This window comes from Salmo trutta, chromosome 14, assembly GCF_901001165.1.
Source record: "Salmo trutta chromosome 14, fSalTru1.1, whole genome shotgun sequence".
Classification (NCBI taxonomy): domain Eukaryota; kingdom Metazoa; phylum Chordata; class Actinopteri; order Salmoniformes; family Salmonidae; genus Salmo; species Salmo trutta.
In genome coordinates, this window is record NC_042970.1 from 36,521,210 (window position 1) to 36,537,164 (window position 15,955).

At 42.0% G+C, this 15,955-nt stretch overlaps 1 protein-coding gene across 2 annotated transcripts in view; it reads right to left on the reverse strand.

Annotated features, from left to right (window-relative positions):
- Positions 1-781: 781 nt before the first annotated feature.
- LOC115207949 (arf-GAP with GTPase, ANK repeat and PH domain-containing protein 1) overlaps positions 782-15,955 on the reverse strand; it is an 85,254-nt gene continuing 70,080 nt past the window's right edge. The window contains exons 10-19 of one of the 2 annotated variants that reach the window (XM_029775594.1): positions 15,676-15,780; positions 14,130-14,295; positions 13,668-13,787; positions 13,341-13,478; positions 12,858-12,917; positions 11,184-11,335; positions 8,813-8,903; positions 6,771-6,993; positions 6,115-6,466; positions 782-4,473 (exon numbers count right to left, since the gene is read on the reverse strand). In XM_029775594.1, coding sequence (XP_029631454.1) covers positions 4,243-4,473; positions 6,115-6,466; positions 6,771-6,993; positions 8,813-8,903; positions 11,184-11,335; positions 12,858-12,917; positions 13,341-13,478; positions 13,668-13,787; positions 14,130-14,295; positions 15,676-15,780 — 1,638 coding nt within the window. In that variant the 3' untranslated portion in view covers positions 782-4,242. The remainder of the gene's footprint in view (positions 4,474-6,114; positions 6,467-6,770; positions 6,994-8,812; positions 8,904-11,183; positions 11,336-12,857; positions 12,918-13,340; positions 13,479-13,667; positions 13,788-14,129; positions 14,296-15,675; positions 15,781-15,955) is intronic. The other variant, XM_029775595.1, reaches the window with a different exon arrangement.

The following is a 15,955-nucleotide window of genomic DNA, read 5'->3' on the forward strand; positions in this document are numbered from 1 at the left end:
GACACCTATGCTAACAGGTATTGTGTCAATTTAAAACTTGCACAATACAGATCACAGAATTGTCAATTTAAAGAAATGTAACCAATATTTTTCATTACATTTAGCTAACAGATTGTTAATCCAGAGATTCTTACCTTTGCCTCGATTCGGCAGTCTCGTCCATATCATCATGGCATTTGTAGTTCTTTGTTCGCCACATTATCAGCTAATTAGCATTAAGATTTTTTTTGGGGTGGGGGGAGGGTAAATACAGTTGAATATATTGACAAGGCACCTTGTCCTGGAAAGATTTATAAGGTTATCAAAACGTCATGCCAGGGTAAGCCTACACAAAACACAGCCCTTATTTTAAGTGTTTCTAAAATCTCCTATGGGAAAAATGAATGGTGGAAAAACAATTGGATCCATTTCCTTGTTTGACCGGTAGGTTTTATGGGTATTATGACAAACACTGTGGTACTCTATAGGCCCTGTCAAAAGTAGTGCACTACATTGGGAAATGGGTTATTTGGGACGCAAACCAGGATTAATTAGCAGGTTTCTTTGGCTTGGCCTGAGCCGACACTACAGAACTCTTGAATGATCTCTCCTGCCTCACAATCTACATGCTGCCTCCCCATGGTCAACACTGGAAATGAGTGTTTCAGGTTCACTTGTTGATTTACCCCCCCCCCCCCACACACGCAATCTTGCATAGCAAAAAAACAATACATGTAGAGAGACAGATCCATGCCTCAGCTTTATATATCCCTTCATGTCAATTCATTCAAATGACAAAATACCCAGAATACAACATTTTTATTGTTGCTTTGTTGTATGCTGTTTTCACTTTCCTTTTTTTAAGCAGATAAAAGTTGCACATTAAAATATGAAATACTCCCCAAATATATAAATAAAACCACAGGTTTGACAGTAATTGTATTGACAGCTAACTTGAATGAGCCATGAATCATATACAGGAGTAGAAAAACACTGCGAAACAAAAGAGAAGCATACACAATTTACAGACAAATTTTCATTTTCAGTAAAAAAAAGAAAAGAGGTATGATCATACTGCAGTAGTTTGGTAAGTCCCAATATAAAAGCAACATGGTCCTTGTGGTGTTATGATAACGGTCTCTAATGTGGCCACTAGCAAACTTTTCATTATCAATACAAGGCAATTAATTTCCCTTCCTAATAATCCTTTTGTACAGTTGGAATAATAATCGAGAATGACGTCTTGAGTTTTGGTTTTGAACCCCTTTTTCTTTTGTGGGTGTGGCAGTGCACCAAAACATTCCCAATATTTGCAATACATTCAATCAAACTGGAAGGCATTTAATTTGTTTCACAATACAATGGTGTCTGGCAGTAACACTGTTGAGCTAAAATAGGACATAGAGCAACTGCCCTAGTGGGTGGGTGGGTGGGTCTCTCTCTCATTATTGAAACACGCATTATTCACACACATTACAAGTCTCCATCTTGGATCTCAAAGTGACGTCAGGGAGCTAGATAGCGGACTGCCAAATAAAAGAAATCGCCAAATCTGTCACAGTTTTGTATCTCTGAACAGCTAAGAGTAACCCCTGTGTGTATTAAACAATAACCTACCATACAAACTTCAGAACATACATTAACATTCTTGACCATGAAGTACTTCTCAATATTGATAGTATAGTAATAATGTCAATTTCATATGTCTTTCTATACAATTATTATTTTGACCTAAATTCTTAAAATACAAATCCTATATCTGTTGGACAGTATTTCTTTTGAATTTGATCTCAGCTGAGCATTGTTCAGTAACTGACCATTTTGTCTGACCGTGGTACAGTGGTCCTTTAAAAGTGGTCATTATAGTTCCAGCACTGGCCATTGCTGTTGGTCTTGACTCCACTGTTAAGTTTCTGTATGAGTAAGTACAATGTCATTCAGAAGATTCAATGAGCCCCCTCATACTCCTTTTATCATCATACTGAAGCATCTTTATAGATTTAGCTGCATTTTAAGTTAAGCTGCTCCACGTCGACCTAACCATCAAAGCACAGGAGAAATGTTCATAATGAATTTTAAACTGACATTCTCCGCTGTTGAGAGCGGAAACCATCTTCCTGTCTTCATACTATATAGTCTTATCATGGGACTTCAAGCATCCAGAGGTACAGAAGGGCGAGAAAGACACATCCATTGTCTCACACTGGTAATTCAATTATTGCAGTTCTGTACCTCTGGTTTGTTTTCTTCTCCCAACCCTGTGGTTTGAGAGATGTGATTGGGCATGAACCCAAGTCAGTATACAGGACAGGCCATCAATTTGGCCCCAGAGCTTGACATTACATTATCCCTGTCTGTCAGTCAGTCTGTGTTAGTGAGGCTCAGGGTACGGGGTACTGGTGAAGCAGTAGCACACCTTTTGGCAGGTTAAAAGGTCCAACAGAGCAGTGGTGAGGTGAGCCTGGAAGAGTATATATGATCAGCGCCATAGCGGGGACAAGGTACCCCACTGACTAGACCCGTCCCTCTCTTTCAAACATGCATGCACACACACAGAGCCAAGTTAGAGGGAGTTCTGCCTCCTGGCTTTACTGTGGTTAGTGATGTGTGGGTTGACTCATAACCTGCAGTCCCTGCAGTTTAGGGCAATTAAATATTGTGTGGCTGAAGGTCGGGCAGGCGGGTTGAATAAACAATGCATAAAAAAAATCCATAAATGTATAATTCTTGTGCAATTCATATCTATAGGCTACATTTAGTTTTTAGTTTTTTTTTAAATCTGGTGCTAGAGTGTAGCCTAAGTCTAAACTTTAGGGCCTAACTGTACACTCTCTGAATACACAGCAATCGTCAAAAGCTTTTGCGAACTTAAGCAGAAAAAGTTAACGTTGATCCACTGAGGCAAAAAGGACAATATTGGAGTTTAATTAAATAAGAGACAAGCTGCAAAATGGAGAGTTGAAAATAAATAGAAGGGCCAGAACAGTAGCCTGATGTTTGGGAAAGATTTGGTGAAGTGGTAAAAGAGGATGATAGCAGTGCCAACTATTATGTGTGATTTTGAGGCGCTATACAAATTTGACAGTCACAAGAGGAGGACTTCAAAATGGTACATCAAGGGAACTATAGGCTACTGTTCAGATGGGTTAAAGGCCCAGTACAGTCAAAAAACATGATTTGTGTTTTATATATTTCCACACTGAGGTTGGAATAATACTGTACAATTTAGAAAATTATGATACTGCCCTTTTAGTGTAAGAGCTGTTTGAAAAGACAGCCTGAAGTTTCAGCCTGTTTTGGTGGGAGGGAGTTTTGGCCTTCCATGGTGACATCATCATGTGGTAAATTAGTTAATAGACAAGAGTTCCAAACCTCTCTGCCAATAAGTGCACATTTTCTGTTTTCACCTCCCCACTCAAACCAGTCTTAGCTAAATTCTTCTTGAAAAATTGCTCTTTGCTAAGAAGTCAATTTTGTTTCTTTTTAACCATTTTAATTGAAAACAATAACACTAAAGTACTTCATTGTTATCCAGAAATGATTTGAAATACAGATACAAATGCTGCACTGGACCTTTAAATGGAATAGTATCCTGAAATATGCACACTGAATATATGTCTATAACCGCCTAATATAATATTAACTTGTGAAATTATACACCAAATGTACATTTTGACTGGAGTTTATTTCAGCATCTTGAGAGAATGAATGTGTGGTTAGGGACCGTCTGTAAAGTTCCTATCTTTATCAGCATCAGAAAAGCTGATAGTAGCCTATTTCAACCACATAAAATATGCATCCAAGCCGAACTGAAATGTTATCAGAAACATGTTGGGTAGTTTTTACAGCTTTTAACATTTTATATATTTGCGGGTTAGGGTCAGACCTCAGATTTTCACTTTATCACATATAGTCGGGCGGTGGCGGATGTTTTTTTTAGCAATTGCGGGCCGGTGTGGGTGAATAAACAGCTGACCCGTGCACCACTAAGGGTGGTGATGGTGTTGGCTGCTTGTTTATTCAGTCCTTCTGGTCTGGGACTACGTCCTGGTGTGACTTTATGGGTTCCTTTTAGAGGACACTGTGATGACACAGCCTCCCCCTTCAACTAGAGCTACCCTGGCATGCATATGGTCACAAACACACATGCACTACCCACACAACCTCTCTCTCTCACACGCATACACATATTGCATGTACTCACCCTTTTACACGTACATACACACTTACACTTTCACACAGTGCGCTCTAACCCCTGTCACATTAAGACACTGCTCTTCTGGAGCTGCGGCTGAGGCTGGCAGCGCTGCTCTTGCGCGAAAGACTGGGTGTCGTGGCGACTGAGAGGCTGGGTGTTGTGGCAACCGAGGGGGCCGGCTCGTTGGGGCAACCGTACTGCAGGAGGATGTCGGCACACTCTTGACTTCCAGCGAAACGCGCCAACGTGAGGGCCGTCTGCCCCTGGGCGTCCCGACACCTCACATCACTGCCATACTGCAACCAGGGAGAGAGAGGGGGGAGGAGGGAGAATGAGAGCGGGCAATAAGATTCTGCTGAAATTTGTAGTGGATAAAAAAAAACATGTACAGTGCATTCGGAAAGTATTTAGACCCCTTGACTTTTTCCACATTTTGTTACGTTACAGCCTTGTTCTAAAATGGATTTAAAAAAAATCCTCAACCTACACACAATACACCACAATGACAAAGCAAAAACAGGTTTTTACGTTTGCAAATATTTCTAAATATTTGGTATGACGCTACAAGCTTGGCACATCTGTATTTTTGGGAGTTTCTCCCATTCTTCTCTGCAGATCCTCTCAAGCTCTGTCAGGTTGGATGGGGAGCGTCGCTGCACAGCTATTTTTCGGTCTCTCGAGATGTTCGATCAGGTTCAAGTCCGGGCTCTAGCTAGGGCACTCAAGGACCCTTCTCCCCCAATTGCTCAGTTTGGCCGGGCAGCCAGCTCTAGGAAGAGTCTTGGTGGTTCCAAACTTTTTCCATTTAAGAATGATGGAGGCCACTGTGTTCTTGGGGACCTTCAATGCTGCAGACATTTTTTTGTACCCTTCCCAAGATCTGTGCCTCGACAATCCTGTCTCAGAGCTCTACGGACAATTCCTTCAAACTCAAGACTTGGTTTTTGCTCTGACATACACATGTCCAATCAATTGAATTTACCCTAGGTGGACTCCAGTCAAGTTGTAGAAACATCTCAAGGATGATCAATGGAAACCGGATGCACCTGAGCTCAATTCCAAGTCTCATAGCAAAGGGTCTGAATACTTATGGAAATAAGGTATTTCTGTTTGATTTTTAATACATTTACTAACATTTCTAACAACCTGTTTTCCCTTGTCATTACGGGGCAGTGTGTGTAGATTGTCATTACGGGGCAGTGTGTGTAGATTGTCATTACGGGGCAGTGTGTGTAGATTGATGATGTAGATTATTTTAGAATAAGGCTGTAACGTAACAAAATGTGGAAAAGGGGAAGGGGTCTGAATATTTTACAAAAAATAGCTATACAGTGCATTCGGGAAGTGTCACACTACTACACCCAAGTCATAGACTGTTCTCTCTGCTACCGCACAGCAAGCGATACCGATGCATCAAGTCTGGAACCAACAGGACCCTGAACAGTTTATACCCCCAAGCAATAAGACTGCTAAGTACTGTAGTTAGTCCGGGTAGCTATTGGTTAATTATTTAACTAACTACATTGACCCTTTCTGCACCAACTCTTTTGACTCATTACATACACTGCTGCTACTGTTTATTATCTATCCTGTTGCCTAGTCACATTATCCCTACCTATATGTACATATCTACCTCAACTACCTCGTACCCCTACACATGGACTCGGTACTGGTACCCCGTGTATAAGTTATCATTACTCATTGTGTAATTATCTTTCTATGATTTCTCTATTATATTTCTTCATTATTTTACTCTGCTTTGTTGGGAAGGGCTTGAAAGCATTTCACTGTTAGTCTATATCTGTTATTTACAAAGCATGTGACAAAACATTTTATTTGACATTTCTGCCATTCTTTGGCTGTAGTGTCATGAGTGGATGAATGACAAAAAAATGGAAAAGAAGGATGAAGAGACTAAAGGAGGGACGTTCTCTCACCCAGACCAGCAACTGGGTCATGACCACGTCGGCGAGCTGGCAGGCGGCATGCAGCGCTGAGTGGGGTGGCAGGGGGGATCCCCCCATGGGAGAGCTGGGGAATGCAGCAGGGGGCTGAGGAGAGAGGTGACCCCCTGGGCGGAGTGGGGCGTTAATGTCATCCTTGGTGCTGTGGGCCAGGAGGAGGAGCAGGCGGGGGAGGTCCCTCTCCATCACGGCCACCAGCAGACGGGCCGACAGCGTGTTGACTTCTGTCCCCTGGCTGGGGGACATGGAGGGGGAGGGCGGGACCAGCGGAGCCACAAACAGCCTCTGCTCATACTTGGCCCGGATCCACGATTCCCGCTCCTCTCTGGGACCAGTCAGACACAGTTACAGAGGCACACACACACAGTTACCAAGGGAACAGAGTGTGTGAACAGGCATGTGTATGTAGTCAGAATCTACACACACTACTAGTTCTACTTTCACATTTCTACGACTATTAGCTCTAACACTTCTATCAATGCAACTCTTCTACAATAACAATAACTAATACTGCAACTGCAGTCCAGCAAACTTGCCACTTATTCACACGTTAAGTGTCCCCTTCCCCTGTCCTGTCCTCTGTTTCTCAGTGTCTATCCCATGTCCTCCAGTATCCCTAGTCCTCCTACCGGGTGGCATCGGGTGTGGGTTTCCGGCGGCCGAGTGTGCGTCCCTCCCAGATGCTGTTGGCCAGGTGGTTGCCAATGGCGCCCAGCACCAGGGTGAGTTCTCTGGGCAGGTCGTCCAGGTCCAGAGAGCGGACACGGGACAGATGGGTGCCCAGGTTCCTGTGGATCCCTGAACACTCAATGCAAATAAGAGCCCCCAGGTTCAGACTGGCCCATGTTGGGTCTGAGAGAGGGGAGACAGCAGGGTCTGGGATCACACTAAATAGTAGACTAAAACGTGTACAGTTTTAGTCCGGCCTGAAACTGCATGCATAGGATAAACAGAGATGGGATTAGATTACTGGTATTACAATGCATTTCTATTCTGGGTTGTAACTACATGAGTAGGATTTACACTGGAGAAAGAGTGGAAGGATATGGAGAACAGTGTTGGGGTCAATTTCAATTTTTGTCACCTCAAAAAGTGAACCAAACTCTATTTAAAATGTCCATTGTTCCATTGAAGAGAACTGGAATGAAATGACTGGAATTTAAATGGAATTGACCCCAACCCTGATGGAGAAAGGTTCCACCCCCACTGAAAGCCAAGCTCAATGAGATCACCCGGCTAGCACATTTGATTCTATGGAAGTTGTGGGAATGTATGTTTTTGGTTTCACATTGGTTGTGGGAACAAAGCCATTCGTTTCCTGACCAGTAAAACTGAAAGAATTTTAAACGTTCTGAGAACAGAAGTGAACCTTTTCTGGGAATAATTATTTTCAGGTTGCAGGGATGTTCTGAGAATGTTGAACTATAGTTCCTTAAGTTTTCCTGGGAGGTTTTATTAACACCCTGAGAACTGAAATTCTAGGTTATTCAGAGGTTTTTGAATAACTTCACTGAATTCAATAAGACTTTTAATAACACTAATAGCTTATTTTGGGTTAACTTTTTTGAACTCCAAGTGTAGATAGGACACATGGAAATTAATTTCTTTAGGCATTAATAATGCAAACACATGTATTTTTTTTATTGTGACACGGCATAATCTTATGTTCTCTATCCATGGAATTAGTCCACGTTTTGTTACGCATACAAAGCTGTTCATTTTAGACTATTCAAACAGACCCCATTTAAAAAGAAACAAGCACTCATTAAGGTCAAGTGTGGCCAATTAGTGGGTGCGTCGACCACACCTGAACACTTAACAAGATTGAGGACAGAGTTTTGTTGATGTTAAGGATGGAATGTATACTTTTTAAATAGCATTCTTAGAACATTCTCTGAACGTTAGTAAAGTTTTCTTGTGGTTTTTAATGGAAAGTTTTCTTAACATTCTCAGAACTGAATATATGTTTTTAAATCATATTCTTAGAAGGTTGTCTGAACATTACAAAAGTTAGTTTTTATGGTTAACGTTCTTGGAACAATTTGAGAACATGACTTTAAATAGCACCAAGAGAAAACCTGTAGGAAACGTTATGCTTTAGTACTGAAATTCCCACAGAAGAACGTTGTTTCTAAACGTTCTTGGAACAATTTAAGAACATAACTTTAAATTGAACCATGTGGAAACCTGTAGGAAACATTATGCTTTAGTACTGAAATTCCCACAGAAGAACATTGCTTCTTAATATTCTCTGAACTATTTGAGAACATTCCCAATGTCAAACCAGTTGGAGAAAGTTCCTAGAACATTATCAAAATTAAATGTAACCATGTTTGAACTTTTAGGAATTCTGTTATATTAATGAAATACCAAGACAATGTTTTTTGTCAAGTTTCTTAAATGTGCTGAGAATTTTCCAAAGCCAAGCAACTATCCTGCACCATTCCCAGAAAGTTGTGGGAAGGTTGTATGCAAAATAACCATTGGCCAACCACCCTCTCGCCAAGCTCTAAGAAACATATGGTCCTCAGAACGTTATGCGCTAGCTGGACAGTAAGATGGATGAGAAAGCAGAAAAAGCAGTAGAGCACGAAAGGGAAGAGAAATTGAATAAACAGAAAGAGAGCTGCAAAGTGAGATACAACCAACAGTAATGAATGAGTTGACTAACTAGGTGCTTCACAGTCCACACAGAGGCTGTTGCCCTTGGCGTTACGGATAGCCTGCAGCGCCACAGCTTCACTCTGGCTGTTCTTACGAGCCTGTGGAACACACACACAATTAGTCTCTCCTTAGTAATAGCTGGTTTCCAAGACAAACACTCTGCCAGATGCAGATATTTTCTTGTAATGCGTGTGTGGGTGTGAGTGCATGTGTATGTGCCTGTGTGTCTCTGTGTCTGCGTCTCTGTGTACGCGCGGACAACAACCATCCGAGCCACTGCCTGTTCACCCCGCTACCATCCAGAAGGCGAGGCCAGTACATGCGCATCAAAGCTGGGACCGAGAGACTGAAAAACAGCTTCTATCTCAAGGCCATCAGACTGTTAAACAGCCATCACTAGCACAGAGAGGCTGCTGCCTACATAGAGACTTGAAATAATTTGCTACTTTAATAAGTGGATCACTAGTTACTTAATAATGCTACTTTAATAATGTTTACATATGTTGTATTACTCATCTCATATGTACAGGGGGGAGAACAAGTATTTGATACACTGCCGATTTTGCAGGTTTTCCTACTTACAAAGCATGTAGAGGTCTGTAATTTTTATCATAGGTACACTTCAACTGTGAGAGACGGAATCTTAAACAAAAATCCAGAAAATCACATTGTATGATTTTTAAGTAATTAATTAGCATTTTATTGCAAGACATAAGTATTTGATACATCAGAAAAGCAGAACTTAATATTTGGTACAGAAACCTTTGTATGCAATTACAGAGATCATACGTTTCCTGTAGTTCTTGACCAGGTTTGCACACACTGCAGCAGGGATTTTGGCCCACTCCTCCATACAGACCTTCTCCAGATCCTTCAGGTTTCGGGGCTGTCGCTGGGCAATACAGACTTTCAGCTCCCTCCAAAGATTTTCTATTGGGTTCAGGTCTGGAGACTGGCTAGGCCACTCCAGGACCTTGAGATGCTTCTTACGGAGCCACTCCTTAGTTTCCCTGGCTGTGTGTTTCGGGTCGTTGTCATGCTGGAAGACCCAGCCACGACCCATCTTCAATGCTCTTACTGAGGGAAGGAGGTTGTTGGCCAAGATCTCGCGATACATGGCCCCATCCATCCTCCCCTCAATACGGTGCAGTCGTCCTGTCCCCTTTGCAGAAAAGCATCCCCAAAGAATGATGTTTCCACCTCCATGCTTCACGGCTGGGATGGTGTTCTTGGGGTTGTACTCATCCTTCTTCCTCCAAACACGGCGAGTGGAGTTTAGACCAAAAAGCTCTATTTTTGTCTCATCAGACCACATGACCTTCTCCCATTCCTCCTCTGGATCATCCAGATGGTCATTGGCAAACTTCAGACGGGCCTGGACATGCGCTGGCTTGAGCAGGGGGACCTCGCGTCCGGTGCAGGATTTTAATCCATGACGGCGTAGTGTGTTACTAATGGTTTTCTTTGAGACTGTGGTCCCAGCTCACTTCAGGTCATTGACCAGGTCCTGCCGTGTAGTTCTGTGCTGATCCCTCACCTTCCTCATGATCATTGATGCCCCACAAGGTGAGATCTTGCATGGAGCCCCAGACCGAGGGTGATTGACTGTCATCTTGAACTTCTTCCATTTTCTAATAATTGCGCCAACAGTTGTTGCCTTCTCACCAAGCTGCTTGCCTATTGTCCTGTAGCCCATCCCAGCCTTGTGCAGGTCTACAATTGTATCCCTGATGTCCTTACACAGCTCTCTGGTCTTGGCCATTGTGGAGAGGTTGGAGTCTGTTTGATTGAGTGTGTGGACAGGTGTCTTTTATACAGGTAACGAGTTCAAACAGGTGCAGTTAATACAGGTAATGAGTGGAGAACAGGAGGGCTTCTTAAAGAAAAACTAACAGGTCTGTGAGAGCAGGAATTCTTACTGGTTGGTAGGTGATCAAATACTTATGTCATGCAATAAAATGCAAATTAATGACTTAAAAATCATACAATGTGATTTTCTGGATTCCGTCTCTCACAGTTGAAGTGTACCTATGATAAAAATGACAGACCTCTACATGCTTTGTAAGCAGGAAAACCTGCAAAATCGGCAGTGTATCAAATACTTGTTCTCCCCACTGTATATACAGTTTTTTATACCATCTATTGCATCTTGCCTATGCCGCTCAGTCATTGCTCATCCATATATTTATATGTATATATTCTTATTCCATTCCTTTACTTAGATGTGTATTAGGTAGTTGTTGTGGTATTTTTCGATTACATGTTAGATATTGCTGCACTGTCGGAACTAGAAGCACAAGCATTTCGCTACACTTGCAATAACATCTGCTAACCATGTGTATGTGATTTGATTTGTGTGTGTACGTCTGCATCCTTGCCTTGTTCTTGCTGCTCTCACACAGCTGCAGGCTGGCCAGGATCTGGCTCTCAATGGCCGTCACCCAGGCGTCCCTTTCCTCCACACTCTGGGCCTCAAAGTGCCACGTCTGGCCCGTGCTTGACACGATAAGGAAGTCAAAGTTATCCTCGTCTGATAACAGAACACAGACAATATATAGGCTTGTATTAGAGACAGGCAAAACATGATAAATAGGGCGCTGAGTTGACTATATGACCTGGTCCAATTAGGCCTGAGGTCAGGTTAAACTCATGGCCCTAATGACAAATTACCATACAGTGGATTCAGAGGGTTTCTTCCTCCATCACAATGATGATTGGTGGTGGATCGCCAAACAGCACTTATCTGCTAAGTAGACATCGGCATGCATTATTGCATTGCTGTCATGGTGGACAAATGAAGATGCATAGAGTATATGGAGAGAAGACTATTACTGAATGGAGATAGGCGCTTTCTCTTAGAGAGACTCAAGAGCAGTGTTAATTTCGTCAACAATAACTATGATGAAAAATACTCATCAACAGCCTATTTTTCCTAACTAAACTATGACGATAACGAGATGAGATGCCCTGGGGGGAAAAACGACAACTATTACAAATTACTTTTCATTTTATTGACGAAAATGTGACAAGACGAGAATTCCACCTGAGACTAATGTACATTTCATTTGAAGCTCCTTTTCATCTGTTTTGTCCAATCACAAGCTTGCATGCAGAATATTTCATGCAATCCTCTCATTGGCAGAATTGTCATCTTTCAGTTGTGCGGTCTGATTGAGCTGATCTGTTCGGCACTCCCGCACTGATCCCAGGCGGTCTCCTTCAATCACTCGTCAATCTTTTGAACTGATGCGAAGCCAGGACATTTGACTTGTAACTGACCTCAACTAGAAACAATGTTTACCCTCTCTCTTACATTCACATAGGCTCTATTTTTCCATGTGCACTGTTATTCATTCCTCTGTGTTGCCGTTCCCGCACCGCGGTCCGCAAATACGAGTTGTGTTTGCTTGCTTTTTTCCTATGGGAAAAAAACGAATGCTATTTGTTGAATATTAGGAGTACAGTAATACTTCTGCCATTTTTGTAAAGCTCAAACTATTTGATTGTTTAACCTGTAGCCAAGGCTGTATAGCCTATATGGTTAATTATGGCTGGCATTGGTTACAATCTGCCACAATATCAATGTTGCCAGCTAAGGTATACGAGGGCATAGTTGGACAACGCTATCTTAATGTGCACATGATGAAAGTACAAGGTAGCCTGAATATTCATTATTTAATAGATACAAATACAATGACTTATATAACTTAAATGTCTGTGACTAAAACTAGACTAAATTTGTCCAGAGTTTTAGTCGACTGATAATAACTAAAACTAACGATGAAATTACTCAAATGTGACTAAGACTAAAATCTATTTTAAGACTAAGACAAACTAAATCTAAAATAGCTGCCAAAATGAACACTGCTCAAAAGAGAACTCAATAAGGTGCTCTGCATCTTAAAAGCAGACACAGTGACAAGAGAAATTGACAAACAGAAAAGCAGGCAGCAGGACAGACATACAAGACGGATGGACAGACGGAAGGACAGAGACATGCAGACAGGATGAAAAGCAGGGCTGACAGACAGACAGAAACACACCCTCATTACCTGTCTTGTTTATGTTTCTTAAGCTACCAAAGCTTTTTAGTTTCCACATTTTGCGCTTTGCTACAGGGTATGAGATTAGCAGATCAGACGTCCCAGGAAAGCAGAGGGGAGAGAGAGAGAATGAAGGAGCACAGGAGAAAAGGAGGAGGAGAGAAAAGGGATAACGGCAGATATTTTGCAGAAAATAAGTAGACATTTTCAAGCAGGAGGGCAATAACAGATGAGAGCGATGTTTTTCTTTAGACATCTGTTCAGTATTGACCCATTCCTGATTCACTTTCAAATTTAGTTTCAAGTTTATCCACAAACAAAGTCTACACAAAGTCTAAAATTCCTCAACAAAGATTTGAACAGGAGGATGCAATGTTCAGATATAAATGTAATGTGTAGAACACATTCTATTGAATCTCATACAGTTCTATCTGCAATGTTTTGAATGTTTTACCTCACTAAACCCTGAATACACTACTGTTGGAAGCTTACCATCTGCTTGGCCAATTGCTGTGTCTCCTTTCAGGTTCATGCTCTTCTTCTTGCGATGCTTCTTCCTGTCAACCATCGGGGAGGCGGGGCCTGTGTCTTTAGAGGAGGAGGGGTTGGACACACCCTCGATGGCAGTGTCTGCCACAGGCACACAAGCACAGGAAATAAGTTTGTGTCATATGGTATAACAGTACAAAAAAACTCACGGGGTACGTGAATCTAGTGGAGAATCATATTCACAATAACTCAAATAAGAGTACACTAGAGGAGCAAGCAAATTCAAAATAAATAAACAAAGTCCACAGAGGACGAGGGGGGTGTACGTACCCACACTTTGGGCCTTGTAGGAGACAGTAGAGGGACAGCGCTGCACCCCTCTGCACCCCTCTGACAACCCTCCTCCCGCCCCCTCCTCTACCGGCAGGAGGTTACTGCCACTACCAGGGACTATGGGGGAGAGAGAAATGCGTTTAAAAGAAATATTACATAAAGACACTCATGACAATTCAGAGATCAAAGCAAATAATGTAGATCACTCAAAAAGTTGTCAAGTACTTATTTCTGTTCTATTACATAAGTGCAATGTTTTTTTACATCCCAAATCTGGTGAGAGATGGATGAAAGAAAATGTCTGAAGAAGAGTAAGTTACAGGGAGAATGATGGCAAAACAGTGAGACACCAAGATGGATAGAGAGAATATGCTCTAGATTAGATTCAGAGAGAAGGAGAATGAAAGGGGAGAGAGAGTGATAAAGAGAGAGTGGCTGTCCTTTTGGGGCCCCTTTTACCTGCACTGGCCCCCTCAGGCCCCTGTACGTCTTTGACCAGGCCGTTGAGGCCGGGCGGAGGGCCACAGGAAGGGACGGCACCAGCGCGGGGCGGGCGTTTCCCTGGCACCTTCACAGTCACCCGCAGCATGTCCATTTCCTTCCCATGGGCATTCTGCATGTATTCCTGCCAGGTCAGGGGGAAAGGTCAACCATTACAGAAAATATATAGTGGTATTGTAGCATGGTCCAATCCGTTCTGGGATTCAATACAGTGTTCAGCAGGTTATACAAGGGTCGTTCCACAAATTGGCTGCCTTTTGAGCAGTGTAACTTGGTGGGGGGAAAAAACATTTTGTTTCACCTAGTTTTTACATTCTGTCATAAAGGGCACATGTTCAACTTAATAAAAATAAACACTAAGGAGGTTAAATAAATAAAAAATAAGTACAAGCAAAGTAACAGGGTTGACCATAACACGGTTGACGATTTCATCTTAAATCAGCCATGAATCCTTTTGTGACAAGCTTGTTGTGTGCAACAGGGAGGGGCAATTGAATGCAAGCTTCCCCCCAAAAAATATATTGTTAAAACATTTCTAGTCTGTCTATCTATGGGTAACAGGGTTGATGTGTTACGCTCAACCCACTCAGTTATCCTCCGCAAAACATCAGAAAATGGCCACAAATAGTAGAACCAGCTCACCTGCTTTTACACTAGGGTTTGACTAGAAGTTGTTCAATGTTTGTTTTGAAAAGAATTATTAAAAAGGAATAGTTTGACCATATTAAAACGAGAGTTTAGTTCACATAACAGGGTTGACCTTAAAATTAGGGAAATGTAGTTTTTTTTACCTTAAAATGAATAACTAAATCACATTAAATAAATAATAATCACCAGAAATTACTATGAAAGCAACATAACAACTAGGGTTTTACAATGATGGTGAGAACTTGGGGACATTTTGGGATTAAGTGGGTTAACATCTTCCTAGAAGTCAAAGAGGGTGCACAGAGGAACACGTCAAAATGTGGTCCCATGTGGCTCAGTTGGTAGAGCATGGTGTTTGCAACGCCAGGGTTGTGGGTTCGATTCCCGCGGGGGACCAGTACAGGGGGAAAAAACTATGAAATGAAATGTATGCATTCACTACTGTAAATCGCTCTGGATAAGAGTGTCTGCTAAATGACTAAAATGTACATGTAAAATGCTGTCTTTATTCATATAAAAAAATAAAATGGCAAATCATTGAATATAAAAGGCTTTTAAAATGAAATATTTGTACTTATCAATGGCACACATTTTGTGGAACGACCCACAAACCATACCTCTTTAGCCAACTCTGGAATTCATTATCCAACCATACTCAAAAGTCCCTGTCATAGAGCCCAGAGTTTTTCCTTTCAGGTCATGTGGTCAAAAAGACAAACTCCATTTCTCAATCTAAGGAAGCTCTATCATAAATGTGTGTCTCTAATCAGCTACGGTATATGTAAGGTTATTAGGGATGTGTCCATACAAACAGCTAGACTATAGTGTAGCACTGTGTGTCAGTGCGTTGACTCACGTTGACGCTGGAGTGATAGGAGAGCATGCCGTTGTTGGACAGCGTGACGTATTTCTTCTTCCATTCCTTGTTGAGGGAGTTGCCACTGCGCTTCAGCAGGATGCTCTGGTGGAGGAGAGGAGACAAGGATAACATTCTTTATCTGTTCTTTGTTATCGTTCGTCACCCTTATGCCAAAAGAGCCTAGAAATTCTCAAAGGTAAGTTGAATCCCTCTCGTAGCTCCATGACGTTAGTCTGTGGTGAGCTCCTAAAGACTGCTGTGAGTTCCCCTCTACACA